General features: G+C 57.2%; 2 protein-coding genes across 5 annotated transcripts; one reads left to right on the top strand and one right to left on the bottom strand.

The window, feature by feature from the left end:
- The first annotated feature begins 339 nt into the window (after positions 1–339).
- On the top strand, positions 340–9,949 carry DNAJA4 (DnaJ heat shock protein family (Hsp40) member A4). Its single transcript, XM_045825035.1, has 7 exons — positions 340–661; positions 3,592–3,772; positions 5,526–5,630; positions 6,591–6,818; positions 6,913–7,143; positions 8,067–8,167; positions 8,263–9,949. The coding sequence occupies exons 1-7, from the start codon at positions 530–532 to the stop codon at positions 8,476–8,478; spliced, it is 1,194 nt and encodes a 397-aa protein (XP_045680991.1). The 5' UTR covers positions 340–529; the 3' UTR covers positions 8,479–9,949.
- Positions 9,950–10,825: 876 nt separating this feature from the next.
- WDR61 (WD repeat domain 61) lies at positions 10,826–21,709 on the bottom strand. Of its 4 annotated transcripts, none has more exons than XM_045825104.1 (11): positions 21,663–21,709; positions 19,029–19,079; positions 18,448–18,475; positions 16,676–16,781; positions 16,143–16,315; positions 14,513–14,661; positions 14,212–14,305; positions 13,757–13,850; positions 12,234–12,326; positions 11,699–11,777; positions 10,826–11,051 (listed from the first exon to the last, which is right to left on the bottom strand). In XM_045825104.1, exons 2-11 carry the CDS (start codon positions 19,038–19,040, stop codon positions 10,962–10,964), a joined length of 918 nt encoding a protein of 305 aa, XP_045681060.1. In that variant the 5' UTR covers positions 19,041–19,079; positions 21,663–21,709; the 3' UTR covers positions 10,826–10,961. The 4 variants fall into 4 exon arrangements, with proteins under 4 accessions (XP_045681060.1, XP_045681062.1, XP_045681063.1 ...); XM_045825106.1 differs by lacking the exon at positions 21,663–21,709 and adding an exon at positions 21,583–21,650; XM_045825107.1 differs by lacking the exon at positions 21,663–21,709 and adding an exon at positions 21,381–21,570.
- Between the last annotated feature and the right edge of the window lie 888 nt (positions 21,710–22,597).

The raw sequence follows: 22,597 nt of genomic DNA on the forward strand, positions 1-22,597 counted from the left end.
GGCCCCCTTCCCCACGCCGGGCCCGCTCCCGGGGGTGCCCGGCGCCCAGAACTGGGCGTAGCGGCGGCCGGCGTTATCGCGGCGCTGCAGCCGGCTCCGCGTCCCGAGGAGGCCCCGCAAGGCGCGGTCCCCGCACGCAGCCCGGCGCCCGTGACCGCACAGAGGCCCCCGGCCGAGTCCCCGGCCCCGCCGACCCCGCGCGGCCCGCGCCCGCGCGGGAGGTCCGAGGAGGCGGCCGTCGAAACCCCCGGAAAGTTCTGGGCGTTTGTGGCGTCATCGTCCCCGCGGAAACTACCGCCCGCGCCCAATAAAAGCCGCCGCGGAGGCGCCGGCGCCCGAGAGCGAGCGGGAGCGCGACGGACGGGACCGAGGCCGTGACGGGGCTGCGGCGAGACGCGGCCGTGACGTGGCCGTGACGCGCCCGGGGCTTACGGGACGGGGACGGGCCGTGAGGTGACCGGGCCGGGCGGGCGGCGGGGCGCGGAGCGGCCTCCTGAGCGGCGTCGCCCGCCGGCGCCGCGGGGACAAGATGGTGAAGGAGACGGAGTACTACGACATCCTGGGGGTGAAGCCGAGCGCCGCGCCCGAGGAGATCAAGAAGGCCTACCGGAAGCTGGCGCTCAAGTACCACCCGGACAAGAACCCGGACGAGGGCGAGAAGGTGCGGCCGCGCGGGGCCGGCGGCGTGGGGGACGCCGCGGACGGGACGTGGGGGGCGGGCCGGGGGGCGTGCGGGGGCCCGCGGGGCCCGCGGGCGGGGGGCGGGGCTGACGCGGCGCGACCCGCGGGGACGGACTTCGCCCCCGGCGCGGCGACCCCTGAGCCGGAAGTGGGGTCTGCGCCCCTCGCTCCGGCCGGGAAACCTGGTCAGACTCCGCGGCGCGGTCCCGTCGCCCTTTTTAGGCGGGGGGCCTCATCTGACGCGAATGTTCCAGGCTCTCGGTGACAAATGACTCACAGCTCGTCCTCAGGACCAGTCCCCCCTGGAACCTGCGTCCTGGAAACCTCCGCTCGCCCTTCTCACCCGGGTCCCAGCCTGCGTTTTGTCCCCAGACGACCGGGCTCTGTCCCCGCTGAAAGCGGGTCGCCCTTCCCACTCCTTTCACGCCGTGTCATTTTCTTATAAAATGCGGCTGTCCCCAGCGGGGTGGGATGGGGTGGAGTGGAGGAGGGGGCTTTTCTAGGAGTTGAGCGCAGGGACACCCGGGCCCTTTTGAAGTGACCCATTATCCCCCCCAGCAGTTAGTCGGGGCAACCGACGCTCATATCAAACAACCTGGCTGCCAAGCTGGAGACAGCTGCTTCTGGACGGGTGGCCGGTTGGAGACAGTGATAAAATATTTATATTTAGCCACAGGTGCCGACTGGGGCTGTCACAAGTTGGTTAAAAAGCTTCCCTGCGGTACCATGTGTCTGAGGCCGGCTGGGTTCAGGCCCACTGCGGGGTGTCAGTGACCCCTGGACGCGGGCCCCTCGGCCCCTGGGCCCCGTGTCTGAGAATCCCTGGGAAGGAAGGTGCCACCAGGCTCCTCTAACGGTGTCCTGTGCGAAAGCAGCTTCTTAAAATGCGTTTCTGTGGGCGCTGCCCTGTGCACAGCTGTCCGGGCGCGCTGTTTGGTTTGTTAACCCACTATTTGTTAGTAGCACTGAACTAGTGTTGCTAAGGCCCTTAGTAAGTGAGGCCCTTGCTGGTCAAGCCTGGCAGGTCCCCCGCAGCTGGCGACGGGCCCATCTTCCAGAGAAGGAAGAAAGCCCCGGACACCCGTTCTCAGGCGGGACTTCTTCCAGGAGGTGGCCCCTGCACCCTGGGCTGAGCTGCTGAGCCGGCCCTCAGCCTGCTTTGAGTGCGAGTCCTCAGGACACACCCTTGCTCCCCAGTGCCAAGCCGGCAGGGCCCCCCGCGCCCACGCGTGCCTGTCGGCTGGCTGAATGAATGGAGGCAGCAGCAAGAGAACACAATGGAAAGAACTCCGTGTGGGAGGAGAGAGCCCCGTGGAGGGAAATCGTTGCAGTGCAGGCGGAAGCGGGGTTGGAAATCTAAGGGGACGATATCTCAGTTTCGATGGTCCCTAAAGAGAACTCGTTCGTTCATTCACCAGATAACCTCCTGTCTGGCCCTGCTGTGTCCCAGCTCACTGTGTCGACCTTTTCTTTTCTCGCAAGTCTGTGTGTAGCACTCCTCCACTTCAGCTGCCATTGGTGGAACCTTCTTTCCTCCCAAGTCTCTCACTGTATTATTAATGACTCTTCAAAAATAGATTAAGGCAGTCCCGTCCCCACCGGCTCCAGGATAACTGAGATGGCTGTTGGTGCGTCGGTCTTTGTTTTGTGCCCTGTTGTCCGTGTTGCTTAGCACTGGGCACAGTGTTTGTTGTCAGGCGCTCTGTGCTGGAGCCTGTGCTTCTTTCCTGGGTGGCTGGTTTCCGTGGGATACTCAGTGAGCTCCTCCCTCTGGTGCAAGGACAGGGATATATTCTTGGCTATTACCTTAACGGGCTCTCCAGATGCCTTTGTTCTTTTGGCCCAATTTGAATAAGATTTTCATGAAAGTTAAAAAAATCATAAAGGAGCCATCCCCCCCCCCCCAGTGCAAGGTGCATTCCAGGATCATAAATTGCATTTAATTTTCCTGTATTTTAGTTTTGCAAAATGTCCTTCCATTTCAGTTTTCTGATTTTTTTCTTTACAATTGGATTCCAGTGATCACATTTTTGGTGGGAATGCAACACATGGGGTATTTTGTCTGTCTCAGGGCACTGAAGATACGTGTATCTGAAGGTAGCGCCAAAAGGATTTGTTGACAGGTGAGACAGGAGGGAGAGAGTAAATGAGGTTCTGGCCTTGCCAGTAACTGGCACATTGGGGAAACTGCGGGAGGGGCAGGACTTTGGGGGGAAGTGTAGGTTTGCACACAGTGCTTGCAGCCTGCGGCGATAGGCGCTCACAAGACATCTGTAGTTGAATTTCATGCTAGCAACCCTGTAAAGCAATCCTCATGAGTCCCGGGCTGGCTCCGGTTGTAGGTAAAGTCCTGGCCTGGGCTTACTGCCTCCTAGTTCCCCATGACTTTCCTGTCTGGTGCCACCTGAGTAGGAGACACTTGCCTTCCTGCTGCTGTCCCTTGTTCTCTGTAGGGGCCCTGCCTGCCACTGGTCCCTTAATAACATTCACCTCGTGTCTCCCACCTTACAAGGGGAGTAAATGGAAAAATTGAGTTCCAGATAACAGACAGACCAGTTACCCTGGGGGGTTGGGTGCAGAATACCTCTGACATTGCATTCATATGGTGGGTTTGCTTAATAACACAACCCAAGGCTTATCTTGTTTAAAATTTAATTTATTGATTGATTTTAGAGAGAGAAAGAAGAAGGGCGAGAGAGAGGAAGGGGGAGAGAAAGAAAGACAGAGAGAGAAACATTGACTTGTTGTTCCACTTACTGATGCATTCGCTGGCTGATTCTTGTCTGCGCCCTGACCTGAGATCGAATCCGTAACCTTGGTGTACCAAGACGATGCTCTAACCTTATCTCTTAAGGTGCCAGGGCACCTTATCTCTTTTTAATTGCTCTTTTTTTTTTCTCTCTTTTAAAGTTTAAGCTCATATCCCAGGCATATGAAGTGCTTTCAGATCCAAAGAAAAGGGAGATCTATGACCAGGGCGGCGAGCAGGCGATCAAGGAGGGAGGCCTGGGCAGCCCCAACTTCTCCTCCCCCATGGACATCTTCGACATGTTCTTCGGCGGCGGAGGGCGGATGGCTAGAGAGAGAAGAGGTAAATGCTCGTGAAGGCCGTAAGCAGGTTGTACAGTTTCCAAGTTGTTCATTGTTGGAATCAGGACAGATCCTGACTTAAGAGGGTACACTTGTCGTGATTTGGGAACCGTTAGTCTTAACTACTTCATCCTGCGTCTAGTATCCAGGCCTCCTGGAACCTCTTAGCAATAAGCTGCCACCCTCTAAATACCACGTGTAAAGGAGAAGATGGAGGGGCGCGTAGAAAGGAGGAAGGTCAGGTTCATCTTGCCCTCTTTTCTCTGTTATTGGGGTCGAGCTCCTGAGTGTCCTCAGGGACATGGGGGCACCTCCTGGGCTTATCAGTGATGTCACTGCCAAGAGCACCTCTCTGCCCGCCTGCACGCCCTGCCTCCCCCGCCTCTGCCCTGGGCTCGGACCCTGTCTTGGGCGGGTGCTCTGCTGTGTGCGGGGTGGCCTCCTTTTCTCAGCCTGCTCAGGAGACGCTCCAGGCAACAAAATCTACCCTTTTATGTTTAAACATCTCGGTAAAAGAACCTAGCTGCCTCCCTCTGCAGAATGCATTAGGGTTAGCAGTCTAATCCCCGTGAAATGAATGAGGGATTTAGTCCTGAGCTGAACGGCCCTAGGCTACAGTTTCTGAGTTCCGGGGTTTGCTCTTCCCACTTTTTCTACCTTTTACCTCCTGCCAAACTGCAGGCTGTCTGTCACCTGCGACTGTTCCTGGTGATCTCTCACAGCCCCCATTGTCCTGCTCAGCAGACTGTTGATAAAGTGCTCTGGACCTTGAAACCAGGCGGATAACCAATATTACAATCCTGGACAAAAGCAGAACAAGAAAGTTCTGCCTTGAGGTTTACGAAGGGTGGCAGGCGGCCAACAAGAGGCCCCTAAACAAGGCTGCACTGGCTCTTACGTTACAGTTGACGTCGAGCTTCAGAAAGCTTGACTGTCGATTCTGTGAACCGTATGCTGAAAATCGCCGTGTGTTTTGGGGAAAAGTCCCTGCCCTGCTGCCTGGGTATGTTGCCCGCTCGTAGACTGGACGATGCAGATGTGATTAAAGCCTTGGGCCTCTCTCACCCAGCTCTCTCACTGTCTGAGATGAGCAGCTTCTTGCCCTTCCTTCAGTCGTCTCTCCAAGCTGACAGCCGGTAAACAAGGACAGCTTGTCTCAGGGGCCGCGAGCAGCAGCGAGGGCCCTGATGCTCCGGGTCCTGACAGGCGGGCACAGCGCCAGCGCAGACAGACTCCCACCCTGAAGACAAAAGGCCCACTGTCCTGCCTGTGCAGATGAAAGAGTTCCCACTTGGCCACAAATTACAGAAGGGCTCAAAGAGTCAAGTGCGCTAGGCTCAAGGAAGTTTCAGTGAAAGGTCCGGAGAGTGGTTGGCACACACTCACTCCCCTGTGCGCACAGGGCTCCTTTCGCGGGGAGAACCTGGGCAATCAATTTCATTGTAACGTTGCTTTAGGTTCTCTCCGCGCTCGCTGGCTGTCCTCAGATTTGTTTTGGAAATAAAGATGGAAAGACTTTGTGTTGACATCTACAAATGATTCATTAGCTCCTGGCTAGAAGGGGGTTAGCTCTCATCACTGGCAGAGAGCCAGAGGAATGAGCTTGCGGCGGGGGGAGGGGGGCGGGGCGGTGGCACAGGCACAGCTCCGAGTCTCTGGAGAGACTTCACACGAGTGTCCTGTGGGTGGCATTTGATACAGTGGTGCATTTACTCATGTTACTAATTGCTTTTTCTTTTCCTCCCCTTGGTAAGGCAAGAATGTTGTACATCAGTTGTCTGTAACTCTTGAAGATTTATATAATGGAGTCACAAAGAAATTGGCCCTGCAGAAAAATATAATTTGTGAGAAATGTGAAGGTAAAAATCAATTTTTCAATGACTCTCAAAGTTCTGATCCCTTAGATCTGGAAACAATTCTAAGTGTTTTATAATTCAGAAAAATTAAATGGAATGATCTTTTCAAAGGGAGGGTCAAATACAGATTGCCAGCAGGCGACCCGAGGAACAAATTTGTTTCGTTTGTATATTTTTATGTAAACTGCATATTTATTTAATATATGATAATTATTTACTTTTTAGTTTAAATTATTTTATTGTTCAATTACAGTTGTCGGTATTTTCTCCCCACCCCTCCCCCCGCCGCTTCCAAACCCACTAATATATGACAATTATTTAAAAAAATTTGAAAATAAGGCAGTTCACCCAACCTAGGAGTCAGCAGACTCTTTTGGTAAAGGACCAGATAGCACACGTTTTAGGCTTCGTGGGTCACATGGTCTCTGTCACAACTATTCAACTCTTAGTACAAACACAGCCACAGACAATACAGATGGATACGCCTGTGTTCCAGTAAAGCTTTAGTTACAAAAACAAGCAGCTGGCTGTAATCGACTGACCCTTGACTTAAATGCACATGTGATCTATGTAATTTTTAAAATCTGATTGATTTCTAAAGAACAGTCAGGGCCACGCCGTCCCACAGAGAGCGGGCTGAGCCGGATGGCCATCCTCCACTGCCCACCCTGCTCGGTCACCTGTGGCATGGGTGGCCCTCCCCCCGGGGTGGAAGCAGCCACAGCTGATGGAGGTTCAGCCCTGAATTGGGGCTGGTGCCACCAAAAACACAGATGGTCGAAGCCCCATGTGAACACCTGGCCGTCGTCGCAGCGAGAACCACCCTGCCACTTCCACCTCGCGTGTCACGTTCATAAGTAGTCCAGGCAGCGGTTCCTCCCCCACGGCTGTCCCGCAGCAGCAGCCGTGCCCCTCCGGGAAGAGCTCAGCTCCCGTCTGTCTGTCCCCCCGCCCCGCCCGCAGGTGTCGGCGGGAAGAAGGGCTCCGTGGAGAAGTGCCCGCTGTGCAAGGGCCGCGGGATGCAGGTCCACATCCAGCAGATCGGGCCGGGCATGGTGCAGCAGATCCAGACCGTGTGCATCGAGTGCAAGGGCCAGGGCGAGCGCATCAACCCCAAGGACCGCTGCGAGGGCTGCGAGGGCGCCAAGGTGGTCCGGGAGAAGAAGATCATCGAGGTGCACGTCGACAAAGGTGAGGCTGCACGGGAGCGCCCCCGGGGGCCCTGCACGGCGTGTGGGTTCCGAGCGGGACACGCGGCTCATCGGGAGGGGACAACGTTCCGCAGGCATGAAGGACGGGCAGAAGATAGTGTTCCACGGGGAGGGCGACCAGGAGCCCGAGCTGGAGCCCGGGGACGTCATCATCGTGCTGGACCAGAAGGACCACAGCGTCTTTCAGAGGCGAGGCCACGACCTGATCATGAAAATGAAGATCCAGCTGTCGGAGGCCCTCTGCGGCTTCAAGAAGACGATACAAACCCTGGACGAGCGCGTCCTCATCATCACGTCCAAGTCAGGTATCGCTGGCTCCCGGCGCTTCCGTGCTCGTTGTTGTCTCTGGGCGCTCGGGCTCGGAGCTGACTGCTGCCCACGGAGCCCGGTCTCACCCTTGAGGCCGCCTTCCGTCACTGCACGCGTTAGCGACTAGATTTTCTCTAGGTTTCAAGTCCCCGTGCGTGGCTTGGGAAATTTATGGATTTTCAAATAATCTCCTAGAAAAAAATTTCACAGTGGCAGCAGGAGGAGGGAAGAGCCTCAAACAGGAATCTTGGGGGTTCTAAGACTCTACCTGGAAACTGCCAGTGTAACTAGAATTTTAAACGTAATTTTTGCGTAAGAGGAAGACCTAGCCGATGAGAGGCGTTCTTCTGTCAGGCGGTTCTTTGTGATCCATCCACACGTTCCTCCAGCCTCAGTGATGTTGACGACATGCGAGGGACAGTTTAAAAACAGAATTTTCCTGAAGAAAGACCTCTCAGCTTACCCATGCAGACATCCACAGGACTGTCTGTACTCACCTGCCAGGGCTGCAGGGAGCTACCTGAGGAACCAGAAAGGTTCTCGAGTTTGCTCAGCCCGCTAGCTCGGGCAGACATCAGTCTCCTGGCTCCCAGGAGGGGGTGAGCTCGCAAGGGCACCCACGCCCCTGCCCGGGAGGGGCTGTGGGGAGAGCAGGCACGCTGAAGCGGGGAGCGGGGGGGAGGGGGGCGCCAGGCTAGCACCTGGGCTTGAAGTTGCCTCAGAACAGCAGTTAGGGTCCCTCATCTGCGTCACAGAACACCTGCACAGGTGTGGTGGAGGCCGAGCCGCCCACGCACCCCCTCCCTGGGTGTGAGCACCTTTTCCCGTGGCCGTCTGAGACGGAAGGCTGGAGGGCGGGGGTCCGACCCTTCGGGGCTCCCTCCAGCCCCGTCTCCTAACGGAACCTTTGCCGCGGCAGGGGAGGTGGTGAAGCACGGGGACCTGAAGTGCGTGCGCAACGAGGGGATGCCCATCTACAAAGCGCCCCTGGAGAAAGGCAGCCTGATCATCCAGTTCCTGGTGAGTTCACGTGTTTGCCTTCACGGCACATAGCAGACGGCCTCCCCGGGAAGGGAGCACCCGACTCCTGCTCTCTCCCGCCTCGCCCTCTACAGGTGGTCTTTCCCGAAAAGCACTGGCTCCCTCCGGACAGGCTCTCTCAGCTGGAAGCTCTGCTGCCCCCCCGGCAGAAGGTGAGGGTCACGGACGACATGGACCAAGTGGAGCTGCAGGAGTTCGACCCCAGCGACCAGAGCTGGCGCCAGCACCGGGAGGCCCACGAGGAGGAGGACGACGGGCCGCGGGCCGGCGTGCAGTGCCAGGCAGCCTGACGGCCCGCCGCGGATGTCAGCCGGCCCAGTGGAACGGCATCGCTCTGACGGCCTGGTCGGGTGGCCTGCGCATGTGCTCAGCACTTTCCATGGCTGAGTGTCTCTCTGGGTTTTCTTTTGGTTGTAACCTGTTGTAACTTAATTTATATTTAAACGTTTTAAGTGTAAACCACCTCCAGTCTGCACACGGAATCAGTTTATTTCCCTGTTCGGGATCCTCGGCAGGCCAGGGGCCGCGCTGACACGGCGAGCGCGTCGAGGCTCCGCCTGCCTCGGCTCCCCCACAGCAGCACAGGCCGGGCCGCAGCCCTCGGTCTGCAGCTCCCCGCCCCCCCATCCCACCCCCCGGTCTGGTCTGGGTCGCCCTCCCCCCCACGCCGCGGAGGCGCCGAGGGCTGACCTCCACGCTGCGAACTGGACGTTCGAGTCTGGCTTCCTGCCGACCCTCCTCCTCGCGAGCAGAAACGCGTCTGTGGACGGGCCCTGGCTGCGGCGCCCGTCCACGCGGACTGGGCCGCGGCCGCCGGGGCTCCCGGTGCCCTGCACCCGAGTGAACGGAGTGGAGCGTCAGTGTGTCTGGTCGCCTCTCCTGGAGGCTTCCTGAACCCTGCAGGCCTCCTCCTGCTGCTGAGGACAAACCAGTGTTGTGAGTGACACACGGGCGTAACTGTCCGCCTGTGCCTCCTGCACCTCGTTCTTGGTGGTTTTGATGACTTTCTGTCGACTAGTGTTGGCATGCTTGCCCACCAAAGTGCTTCCTCGGGAAGAGGATGAAACCTCCTGTGTCCCCAGCAGCCTCGGTGCAGCCACGAAGGATGCGGGTGGTCTGCCCCTGGCACTTCCTGCACAGCTGGGGTCCGCAGGGGCACACGACGCCTGCCCGCCCAGACTCGGGGCCCCCCGCCACACAGCCACAGACGGGCGCCCTGCTCAGGACAGGTTCTTTCGCTCCTGGCAGGCGGCCCCAGTTTAAATGGGGGGTTACCTCAACTCTGAACCGTTACTCCCCTCCTTCCCACAACAGTCACGGAGAAAAACTACCTTCTAAGCTGCTGGGCTAAAGCAGAGGCCACTCGTCACCTGCACCGCTAGGTCACACAGCACCTGCGAGTGCGGCACAGCCAGGGGCCCCCCTGGGAGCCACGGGGGGCCGAGCATAGTCTGCTCAACGTGGGTGTGGGAGAGCCCATGGTGCCACTGTGATCACCGGTCAGGACAGACATAAACCCGTGCCTCCGACGGAGCCCGCGTGGAAACCCCCGTGTACAGACGGACGGAGCGCACCGGCGGGGCGTCCTCTCCCCGGGCTGGGACTTCCTCATAAACGATCGCCGGAGAGCGGTTTAGTGGGCGGCGGGCAGTTACATTCGGCTCCTCCCTTCTCACGTGAGTGGAATCTGGAGGGTGTGGCTTAAAATGTATCCCACCTGTACATTTGTCACTTTAAAATTAAAGCTGAGCTGGTATGAGAGACAAAGGGCTCTGGCGTTTTCTTTTCTGGGCCTCAGACAAACAGCGTCAAGCGCCAGCTTGCTGGCAGAACGGAGTGGAGTCTCCACCCATGGAGCTTCCCTCAGGGGCAGACGCAGCCAGCGTCTGCAGGGACAGCGGCTCTGACGGCTCTGACGAAGCAGAGTCGTGGGAAAGGGTGGCAGGGCGCGGGGCAGCCTTGTCACCGCCGAGCAGCTCCCTGAGCATCTGAGGGAGGGCCGTGCCAGGCTGGGGGTGTGGCCGGGCCTGTGTGGTCACAGGGGGGCGAGCAGGGCAAGGGGCAGGAGAGAGAAGCGGGGGCACAGGGCCTGACGTACAGGTGCGTGTCGCTACGATCAAGGAGAAGAGCAAGCTCCGGTGTCAGCTGTGCACACCTGTTCGGACGCAGCCAGTCTCCGGCCCAGGTGCCGGGGCCAAGGGGCGGGGCAGGAGTCCGCAGCAGGCGCAGGCGGGAGCCTGTGCATTGATTGTTACGGCAGCAGTGCCCGCCAGCGAGCTAGAGACTTGTCTGCGATTAGGGTAAAGCAGAGAGTGTGGCGGGGCCAGTGTTAGTACAGCAAATAGAGGGAAGTCCAGACAGGAAGGACCGAGAGACGTCCCCAGCCAGTCCGATGTCCCCTGCAGCACACCCTCCTCTTCCTCGTCACAGCTTCCGCACGACTCAACGTCCTGGGACCCCAGGGTGAGCCTGTACTTCTAAGCTGTGCCTGGATCAGTAGGTACCTGGATCTCCGTGGGAGGCCAACGCCACTCGCTGTGCGCCAGGAAAACGGCGCAGAGAAGGAGCATGTTTGAGAATCTGGTGTTCACACTAAGGACATGTTATGAGCAGCATTTCCAATAAAACATGAAAAGGTTTATATTGTATCTACAAAATTTATGTTTCTGCTATAATAAATGCTGTATTTCTTTGAAACAAGCTACAAAGATAAGGAATGTTATGTTCGATCTGTACATTCTCTCTGCAGCATCAGCGTGGAAAACCTTGACGTTTAAATCGGGCAATCGTAGATGTGAATTTCCTGATCGTCTCCGACAGACACAATTTTTGAGCCATTTCCATTGTATTTTACTCCCCAGACCTGTAAGCAAAGTAAAAAAAAAAAGTTATGCTAACGCCTTTCTTTATTCTTTATGAATGAATATCCTTACTCTATTCTCATTTCCACCCCGGCCGGTGTGGCTCAGTGGATTGAGTGCCAACCTGGGAACCAAAAGGTCGCCGGTTCGATTCCCAGTCAGGGCATCTGCCTGGGTTATGGGCCAGGTCCCCAGAAGGGTGCGAGCGAGAGGGAACCAATTGCATATGGACACTTCTCTCCCTTTCTTTCTCCTTCCCTTCCCCCCCATAAAAACAAAACCTTTACAAAATTTGTTTTTTAAAAAATTAAAACATTTCCTCGGACAGCTCCCGAAATGACAAGTGATGACTGTTCAAGCAGCAGAGACTGCTGAACAGGAGGGTCCCTCTCCCGCCGCCCCGGCCGGGCTGCACCCAGGCGAGGGCCTTTGGAGGTGGCGCGACCAACTCCATGCTCCCTGGCCTGCGCGTGCCCAGCGCTGCCCAGAGAGTGCGCACAGGACACAGGCTGCAGGATGTCCGAGCAGCAGCAGCTCGGCGCCGGGCCCGCTGGCCCTCCGGCCCCGGCAGCGCGGCGAGGACAGGAGAGCGTCTGGCGCGGGGGTCGGCCAATGCTGGCGAGCCACTTCGATGCCACCGACATCGTACCTGATCCTGGTGGTCGAAGAAGGTGTGAACACACGTTCTCGTCCCCACATCCCAGACCTTCACGCTTTTGTCCGATGAACTATTTGCAAAAGGAAACACTCGCAGTAGAAAAGCTCTCAGGCTGGTCTGAAGTCGGAAGGACTCTCGACTCAACACCCCACACTCTCGCTCCACCACATTCTGCCTGTGTCCACCCGGGCGCTGGCCAGGGCGCGGGCTCCTCGGGGCAGCAGTCCACTCCCAGAGCAGCCACCTCCCTGAGGCTGGGACCCGCCTGGCCCCCACCTGCGGCGTTCTCATCAGGAGTCTCACACCCTTTAACCCCTGAAGGCAGAATCCTCGGTGTGTAAGGAAAAACTGGGAGTTGAACTGTTCAAAAGAATCCATGTCTGTTCCAGCTAAGGGCAACTAACTCCACAACCGAAAAATAAAAACACTGCAGACAACAAAGGCTACCTGAATAAAAAACGGGTCAACCTGCTTCAAATTTTAAGGCAGTGCACACTTTCGAGGGAGGGCTAAGAATCGTAAGTACCTGGAAACAAAGTGAGTGTCGTCAGGACAAAACGCCACGTTCAGCACCCAGGACGCGTGTCCACTCAGCGTGCCGGCTAAGTTGGCGTGTTGTCTGAAAGGAGCAGGTGTCAAAGAAAACGGAGACGCCGTTAGCTCTGCAGTGAGTCACCGAGGGTCCATTATTAACTCTGCCTGTCTAATTGCTCCGAATCTACTGGCCTTAATAACAACAGTATGAGGAGATCTAAAATCCCCTTTTCAGGGAAGGAGCATCACGCACCACAGAAAGAAAGCTTCACAGCAGCATTGACCCCAAATGGGTCACTGCCGCCAAGAGCCAAGAGTAAGATCCAGGACAAGCAGGGAGCTTGGAAGCTCAAACAAAGGGGGAGCCGCACTCCAGGGGTGCAGCAGGCGGCTCTGAGGACGGGAGGCTGAGGACAGCAGCAGGCTCCAGGCAGGGCCGGCGCCTCCACAGCTCACCGCACAGACCACTTTTAACCTGACCAGGGACAGTGCAAGTGCAGTTGCTACCGCCGTTTTCACGTTCTAAAAAAGTGAGGTGAAATGACCCACAACAGAAGAACGACGCTGAGGCCTGACTGAGGTCAGCAGCTTCACTCCTGTGAACACCCCCCCGTGGGTCGGTGCAAGGATGCAGCCCCCGTGGGAAGTTCCGGGTCTTCCTTCAGCACCCCCACCTCAGCCTGGTCTGTCCCCCCTGCAGTATGTGGGGCGCTACTCCATCCGGCCACCTCACGGCTGGAGGGAGCACGGACGGAACTCGGCGACGAAGGCCTACAGAACCGAGAGCCGCCCGCCCCTCCGGGCCCACGTCCTCTGCAGCTCTCCGGCAGCTGCAGCTCTGGCTCCAGGGCTGTCAGAACCGGCGCAGAGGAGCGCTGCCACGACTCCCACGGCCGTGGCTGTGGCCCACGCTCCCCGTGCATCCGAACGCCAGGTTCGGGAGCCGGGAGCCAGAGGCGTGCTGACCGCAGCACCACGTCAGAGCGTCAGGACCCGCTCTGCCACCTCCGAGGGAGACCTGGGGCAACGGGCGTGGGACCGAGGCTGCCGGAAACACCAGGCTCCGAAGGAGAGCCGTCCACCAAAGGGGGTGCTGACTCCTGTCCATACCCGGGTCAAACCCCAACCACAAAAGGCTCCCCGACCCGGAACGGCTGCGACCAGGGCAGGGGAGGGCCAGTGGGAGTGGCCGACCCCTTGGGAACTCTTGGCCATCACCCCAGGCAGCTACAGCCCGGGGCTCTGTCTCCCCATCTTCACGCTACTCACCTGCCCCACAGAATCTACCACCAGTGAGCCCCGCAGAGGCGGGTGCCTGAGACACGGCAGCGAGTCCCTGACCCGGCCGGCAGCCCGCGCACACCTCCCTGCAGGGCCCACTGCACTCACAGACTCACAGGCGGGGGTCCTGGGGAGGAGGACGGGCTCCCCCAAGACCCGACACGAGTCTCCAACAGTGACAGTGAGAGACAAGCGTCCACAGGGGAGAGGCCTGTGTCCCAGCAGGTGACTCACACGTCGTAGATCTTGATGTAGCCGTCGTCTGAGGCAGTGACGAGCAGCTGGGAGTCCGGGGAGAAGGTCAAGGAGCGGATGGGCATGGCATGGCCTGCAGTTCACAAAGGCCCTCGTTAACCTGGTGACCGCTGTCTCCTGTCCCCTCCCGTGAGCTTCCGACCAGCTCTGTCCCTTCTAAGGACACCGAGAGGAGGGACGAGAGGAGCGTACAAACTGGACCCTGCCTCGTGTTCTGGAATCATCCATGTGACCCAGCCCCCTTCCCCTGAGCTGTTGCTCCACAGCCAATCCTTTGGGTGACAACGGCAGGGACGGAACTGAATCTCGGAGGCACCCAGGCTTCTGGGGTGGCTATCTTGCAGACTGACTGCCCATCTGCCCCTCGGCGAAGCAACGACGCTTCCCTGGGGCCCGACACCCCCGCTGGCACAAAAGGAAGCGAGGGGCCGCACCTTCCAGCGTGTGCAGCAGTTTCCCGGTCGCGATGTCGAAAATATTGATGATCCCGTCTATGGCTCCGCTGGCCAGATACTTCCCATCGGGACTCTGCACGCACAACGCGTGGAGAACGAGTGAGGCCGCACGTCACACCAGCCCCACCCAGCACGCGCACACGCACATCGCTGGCTGCAGCTCTCCCGGCCGGCAGGCCACCCCGCGGCGAGGCGGCCGCGCCCCGAGGAGGGAACCCAGCCGGCTGGGAGGGCGAACGCAGCCGAGGAGCAGGGAGCCGAGAGAGCAGGGTCTCCTTACGTATGCGATGCTGAGAATGAATTTCCCTCTCGTGTCCAAAGAGTATTCCTTCTTCCCACTTTCCACACCGAAAATGTTCACTTTCCCCACGTGAGTCCCGGTGGCCAGGTACTGGGAATCGGGAGAAAAGGCCAACGTCCAGGCATCCACTGAACAAGAAAAAAGAAACAAACAAACAAAAATGCCGTGAGAAAAGATGTGACCTTACTTTTAAAAACGTTTAAAACGCTGGTGGGCACATAAGATGGTACAGCAACTCTGAAAAACGCTCGACAGCTTCCTAAGGGACAGCGACGCCTCTCCTCAGCACCAGACCACGGCCCTGCCGGGAACCGCCCGAGAACAAGAAAACCAGGTCTGCGCCGAGGCTTCCGCGCGGGTGTGCACGGGAGCGCCACTCCGAGCCACCAACTGGGAAGTGGCCGGTGTCCCCCACAGGGAACCGAGGGGCAAAGAGTGGGGCCTCCGCCCGGGGGGACAGTCTAGACAATGAAGAGGAGCGGCCGGCTGCCCCGTGCCAGAGCAGGGGGGACCCCAGACACGTCGCGCCCGAGGAGGAATGGGCTGAGGCAGACGACACGACTCCACCTACGTGAGACTCTCCAGAAGGGCAACACTCCAGCCACAGACAGCAGAGGAGCGGCTGCCTGGGGCTGAGGGAGCAGGACGGGGTGCCGGCCGCACAGGCACCCGGCGCTACTGACACTCGCTGAGCTGCGTACGTCAGTTCAGGGTGAAATCAGAGGGGTGACACTTCACCTCCCCAAGACTGCAAATAAAGGGAGATGTACGAGAAATACTCTCACACAAAGCCACACTGTGACCAGGAATTTTGCACAGATTCACAGGGAGCAGGGCAGGGAAGAGGCACTGTCGGGAAGGCACACTGGATAGTGTTCTGGGGCAACTGCACTGGTTTCAAGGGCTCTGTCCTCGCCAGGACGGACGGGCGGCAGAGTCCCGCCCGTGGGCTCTGGGCCTACCCGTGGGCCATGGATGCTACATTAGCCTTTCTCTTCCCGGGAGCATGGACACCCCTTCAGACGCAGGCATGCAGGGCTCTGGGAGCTGGTGGGGCCAGGGCCCAGACGCAGGAATGACCCAGCTGTCCACTTGCCACCCAGGCCCTGTCCCTCGGGCCCTCAGCCCTGCCCTTTCACACCTGCCAGAACCGGTGCTGGCTGGGTCACAGGGAACGGAGAGAAAGGCTGCGTCCCGAGTCCCTTGCCTCAACCCTGGGGCTAAAGGACCAGGGACTTGGTGCACTGCTCAGCCCGCAGGGCAGTGAAGGGGAGGCCTGGGCTCTTGGCGGACAGTGGCTCCCAGCACAGACGCGCCAGCTCCATACTCCAGGGGGAGTCTTAAAATAAAAGCTTCTCACGAATTTTAATGCACACCTTCAAAGTAATGGAAAATCGTTTAGCTCTATCACAGACTTTATGAAGTGTCTGTTTCAAAAAGCAAACCAACTTACAAACGCCCGATGAACGAGGAAGACCTAGCCATGGAACGGCTCCCTTTAACATCTAGCTTTACTCCCAAAGGACGACAGCGTTTGCCCGAACAGACGCGGAGCGCTGCCTCTGAGGGGCGGCGCTCGGGCCCCGGACGCCTGGCCGTGGACTCTTACCAGGTCCTGCATCTATAGACTTGATCTGCTTGCCATTTTCCAAGTCCCAGAGGCGGATGTGAGCGTCGAGGGAGCTGGACGCAGCGATGGGCAGCGTGTGGCTGATGTCCACAGACACCACACCCAGCTGGTGTCCCTCCAGGCTCCACTGCAGGTCCAGCCTCTCATCACACCTTCGATGGGGGACAAAGAAACGGGCTCCTTCGCACACAACCGACCGTGCCCGGCGCCCGACCGTGCCTCCCAGGGTCTGAGAAGTGGGGGATCGGAGGCGTGTGAGGAGCCCCGGCACACCACGGGCGGCCACGCTGTAGCTGTGGCCTTCTTCTGAAACACTGCGGGGCTCAGCAGTGAACGACAGGAAGGCAGGCGAGAGGCCAGCCGCCCCTCCGCAGCCCCACGCTGCTGCCGCTGCTTTCTGGCAACAGCGAGCACTTTCCTGACTTCACCCGGGAGCCCGGAAGCAAACCCCCCCCCGCCCCGCCCCGAGGGCCCGACCTCCAAGGCTGCCCGTCGGGGGCGAGGGTGCTCACCATTTCCAGACCTTCACCAGGTCGTCCAGGGACCCCGTGACCACCGTCTCCGAGTTTTCTTTCTTGTTTGTCCCCCAGGCCACTGACCAGATGGCATCGTCATGGGCTAGAATGGAAAACATTTAAAAAGTCATTTAACCACGTGGTTGGAGTAAAATTTACTACACACGTAAAAGTCATTTAAAGAGTCTTAATGCAACTTCTAGACTGAATGTGCTAAATAAAACGGAGCTAAACACAGTTCCAACAATTCTCAGGCAAATCCGCCTGTCTGCCTCCTGCCTCACGAACAGCTTTTATCACAACTGCAGAGCTGCACGTGAGAATCGGAGTTTTCTGAAGGAGCCGCCTGCCCACGGCACACCTGGTGTCTGCCAGGGGGGTGGCGGTCCTGCAGCGGTCCGACGACCGGTCCACTTGGACACGCTGCCCAGCATGCGTCCGTCTGGAATGGCTACATCCACCAGACTGAAACACGCGGGGCCGGCGGGGCGCCCTCCCTGCCCACTGCGCGGAAGAGAGACCTACGCCTGCTAAGAGCGACCCGCCAGGTCGCTGGGAAGCAGCAGGCGACTCCTGCGAGCAGCGGAGGCCTGCCAGCGAGCTGTGTTGTTACGCCCGAAGGGCCAGCTCTGGCACCAGTCCTTCTGTGAGGAGTTCCTCAGTTAACCGCCACCACAGCCCGAGGAAGGAGGCACTGTGAGCGCCACCCTCCTCTTACAGACGAGGAAGCAGAGGCCTGGAGAGGCCTCGTAGCTCGCCCAAGCTCAAAAGCGAAGAAGGGCGGAGCTGGGAATCAAAGCCAATCTCCCCAGTAACTAAAGCCCCCCCGGAGCTGTGGGTGCGGAGGCTGCCCCCGTGGGCCACACGCGGGGCCTGCAGCCCTGGCAGGCGTGCAAGGGTGTCGGCGCGTGGAGGCTTTCTTCCTGCCTGGCTGCACTTCTGCGGGGACACCCCTGCCAGACGTGCACGTGAGGGCACTGCAGCAACAGCTGTGAGTCACGGCGTCACGGCTCTGACGATCCCCACCCACCCGGCGCGACCTGGATGGCACCGGCTGCATCTGCGGCTGCAGCCTGGAGGCTGGGTCAGCCCCTGGTCGCCCATCCCGGCTGGGGTGGGAGAATGCTTCGGCCTGAACTTCGGACCACCTGCACGTCAGCCGCTTACAGCGGAAGAGCGCTCATCAGCCGTCCCACACGTCCCTCCGGGCCTTTCCTACTCGCCCGCACCGTGCTAAGAGCTGAGACGCATGAGGGAGAGTCCGCTGCCCCCTTCCCAGGTGCGACGCCCTCTGTCACGGGCCAGCCACACTCCCGGCTGGGACCCGGACCTGCCCCTGCTCCCATGCCCACCGCCCCTGCTGCGGGTCCCGGCGCTCCCCACCTCACTGTCACGTCCTCCGCTGCCATTTAGGTCAAAGGTCCTCTGTGGGCTGAGTGGAGACCCCTGAAGCAAGCTCTGAGTTCAGGGCCAGGCTCCAGTTCACCCTCCCGATGAGCCGACACTCAACGCCATTTCCTTTCTTTACCTGGCAGCTGGGAAGCTCACAACTACATCCTCAGCTGGGAGCTCTCCAGCCTGTCATCCGAATGCCTTTGATTTTTGTAGTTGTTTGTTTGTTTTTAAGTGTATTTGTCCTCACCTACCTCTGCCAATTTTGCCACAAAGCGAGTACACTTGGGTGTCGCGTCAGCATAAGAATCTTAAGAGACACCAGAGACAACACCGTTTTCACGGGTGAATTTGCTCGAACAGGACAGGCTGCTTACCTTGCTCTTGTTTGAAGAGGATACTGTACTGAAAAGGAACAGGAGCCGCATTAAACCCAGGGTCAGATCTCAGAGGTCTCACACCCCCTGCCTAAAACGCTTGCTTGCCCCAGCAGACACAGTCCCCGTGTGGTGTCGCCCTCACCTCCTGCCAGCGCCTGGGCTCCTGCTCCTGCAGGATTTGGAGCCACACCAGGAATAAGTTAGTTCTAAGGAAACAGACTAATAAATGTGCTCTGGCTACCAGGAAGCTCAGAGTCCACTTTGCAACTTAATTGTTGCAGTTGTATAAAACTGTACAGCCTACAGAATAACCTGTTAACTTTGTCCCTAATCTTATTACAAAGATGTGTCTCTCCTTTCCCGATCTTTGTTTTTGGGTACAAATTCACTTAAGTTCCTCAATTCCTCCATAACCTGGTGAGACTCGGATAACATAATCCCCCTCCAGGTGTGTGCACCCCTCAGGTGCCACCGCCCCCGCCCTTCAGAGGCAGGGCGGGCCTGCAGCCTCGTTTCCCCACCGCAGCTGCACACCTGCCTACAGACCCACTGGTGTCCTCTCCTCACCCCGGCCTTACCTGGTTGGTCATTTCCTTAGCCAAGGATGAAGGGCTGAAGGCCAGACAGCTCTGTGGAAACAACACCAGGGTTTCAGTTGGGGGGTGTCACCAGGACAGAGGGGGCGACAGGAGGTTCCCCTTGACTAAGAAAATCAGGCAAACCTTTGCCAGGGGTTTGCCTTGACCCTTTCCTATGGGTCAGTCCCAGGAGTTCCCGTCACAAGCCCCTTGGAGCCCAGGGACTTGACTAACACCTTCCCCCTCCCATGTTTTCTTCTCCCCAACTCTGACCACAGAGGGTCCAGTCTCTGTTCCTTCCTGATCATCAGAGAACTAAAACCAAAGGGCCTTTTACTCTTCTACTGCTCCCAGGGGGAATATCCGGTTAGGTCCTGCAAGCTTCTGGCAACATTTTCGTTAATCAATCAATACGTAGCTTTGCTGTGTGTGTGTTTCCATGTAAAGACATCTTACTTACTATGCAGTGGTAATTCCTTCATATTGAGCTCCTGGCCAGCAGTACTCTGCATGCCCAAATGAAGCTCACCTCACACACACATTTCCTCTGCAGGGCACAGCATGGCCTTCCTGCAGGTAGGAACACTATGACAGCACTGTGGCGCTGTGCTTGGAGGCTAGAGTAAACAGTGAACACCAACCAAAAGCACAAAAATGCACAGGTCATGGTGCTACAAAGACCGGAAAGGGCACCTGTTTACAGTGTGAGCTGAACAAGGCAGAATGTGAGCGCCTCCTTGTTCATCTGTGTTGTGTGTACAACAGGTGACCTGAACTTCTCACCACCTCACACACATCCTCAGAAGACCGCAAAAGCACTCTAAGTACTGATTTGGGCGCTACCAATAAATTTTCGCTCATAGGCAAGTTTGACACTGACCCTGAATATATAGATGCTGTATAAATAATACAAAATGCACTTAAATACATATGCTGAAAATAATAAGGGTCAACTGTATGCTGAAATAAGATTTTATCAAAAACAAACTTGTGAGCCCTGGCTGGTGTGGCTCAGTGGATTCAGCGTGGGCCTGTGATGCAAAGGGTCTCGGGTCTGGTTCCCAGTCAGGGCACATGCCTGGGCTGCAGTCCAGGTCCCCGGTGGGGGGTGTGTGAGAGGCAACCACACACTGATGTTTCTCTCCCTCTCTTTCTCCCTCCTTTCCCCTCCCTCTAAAAATAAAGAAACATTAAAGAAAAAACATGCGAGAGTGTAACATGTCACTTTTTAGTAATACCTTATGTAACAATACCCAGCAGCAAGCCCAGTAACTACCATAATTTCAAAGTTGTGATGCACTTACACAGTATCCTCAAATATGAAGATACTTGTGATTTCTACTTGCAACAAAGTGGCACTGTTAATATTGTGATTTGGTGCCTACATTGATCATTGCAGAAAATGCTAAATTTCAATCAGAGGCTAGAGAACATAAGGATGTAATTTTCCCTCTCACCCATGTTCATGGCCCCCTCCATTCTATTCATGAGCAAAAGAGATCACACAGCTAAGGCATCCAGGTTCAGGTTACTTGCTTTAACTTTGCCAAATCCAACAGGCTACTGTGAAGTTTCTCCAAGAATACAGAAAAGAAAAAACAAAAAACCCAAACGATGTCTGAATAACCCTTGCCTGTCAAGATCACATCCAAGCTGGTGGTGCTCAATTGCTCTGCGATCCAAGAGCCGGTGCTGCCCAGGGTAGGACAGACAGCTTTGCCAAAGTGACTGGCACTCAACCTCTGCTCAGGCACCAGCCCTCTCCCCTTCCAATCCCCCTCTCATACGCAGCAACAGAGGGAAACAGGAAAGGGTAGGGGGCTTGCAGGAAGCCGGCCTCCCAGAGGCAGCCTCCTCACACAATGGCGTGATTCCACCAAGGGGTCACATCTGAAAATGTATTGAGTCGGGCCCATACACTTGGATTAGCTCACTGAACCCTCGTTTTCAGTAAGAAAACCCAGTCGGTAGGTTTTCCTATTATCATCTTCCTGACACGGGAAGTGAGGCTGACAGCGGTGAAGGATGCTTCCCCAAAGTCGCTCTGACGGTAGGTGATACAAGCTATGTTAGAGGCCACCAAGCTCCATCACCTCCTACACCAGTCTCTGGTAACAAGAACTTCAGAGCCCAGGGGACCCCAAAGCCCGCTTTTGCCCCTTTCTCTCTTTGAGGCAATTTTGTCACAATTCCTTAAGCGGAATTCGCGCTCGCTCCTCTGCGTCTCCAAACGGCACCCCTTGTGCCTGGGTGGGAGCGCTCTGGCATGAATGACCCACGACACCACACGGGACTTGAAGCACGGAGAACCCGGCTGAGCTTGGACTTGTCCGGTGATGGGGCGCTCGCTACCTAGGGACACAGCGTGGCCCTTCTCAGGAGAAGTTCGGTTGGGACGGTCCTTCCATCTCCGGGGACAGGGACCTATCCCGCAGAGACACCAGCCCCCATCTTCAGGCTGCACCGAACATTCCCAGGATGCACCCCGAGAGGCAGCAGGGTAAATGTCACAGAAGCCACCTCGGGCCCGCGCCGGGAGCAGCTTCGAGCTCACCCTGGCTCATCCGCTCTCCCGCCTGGGCCATCAGTGGCCCGGACGACGAGTACCCCTACCAGCCCGGAAGCCACACTCACCGACTCAAAGCCCGGTCGCACAGCCCAGGCGCACGTCTGACGCACTCGGCGCGACAGCGACGCACGGTGATGAACTCACGAGGGGGGTGGGGCATCTCTCCCGCTTCCTGGGCGCCGGCGCGCGCCGCAGCGCCCCCTGCCGACGCCCTGCCATCTTGGAGGGGGGAGTGGGTGGGGACAGGCGGGGAGACCACGCCCCGCCCCGCCCATTTCCCCGAGAGGCGGAGCCGCGGGAACTGCTCCCAAGGTGCAGGTTCAGGTTCTTGCGGTCGCAGGTGCGGGTTCGGGTTTCTCCGTTTCTTTTCTGCTATCGGACTAAACCTGAGGACTTCCCGGGTTCTGATGTTTAAGAATTTTCAGAGAAATAGAACCTTGTTCTAAAAAATGCAAGTCACAAGCTTAGTGTGGCAGATTCCAAAGCACACCGGTTACCTTTATGCCTTTTAATTTTACCTGTTGTCAGAAAACTTGAGGCTTTCACCCTCTGTTCGCTTGCTTCCAAATCTGCTACTGTTAATTTCCAGTTGGAGCAAATTGTTTTGGGTATTAAGTCAGTTTTTGTCAACCAAGAGTTCAACTATGCAGCTCCCCCAAAAGAAATAGACTATATTTAAAAAAATAGATGTGAGTGTATCATGAATAGTAACGACATGTCATGTTTGTTTTTTTAAAAGACCTCTTTCATATCTACATATATGGAAAAATGTCAGGGGACCCCCAAAACAGTGACCACACATACATGTTGTTAAATTATTTATACATACATGCGGTACATTATTTCTAAATCATGTGTATGTGCTACTCTGCTAACACACTTTATATGTGATAAAGCAAATACAAAAGAGTTTTAAAAGGGTGAGATAATGAAGATAATCAGAGGGTCTAATATTTTCTTCCCATGCCCCAGCAGATGGGCTTTCCACCGACTGTAGTAC

Source organism: Phyllostomus hastatus, unplaced genomic scaffold (genome assembly GCF_019186645.2).
Source record: "Phyllostomus hastatus isolate PE091 unplaced genomic scaffold, TTU_PhHast_1.1 phas_scaffold_555, whole genome shotgun sequence".
NCBI classification, from domain to species: Eukaryota; Metazoa; Chordata; class Mammalia; order Chiroptera; family Phyllostomidae; genus Phyllostomus; species Phyllostomus hastatus.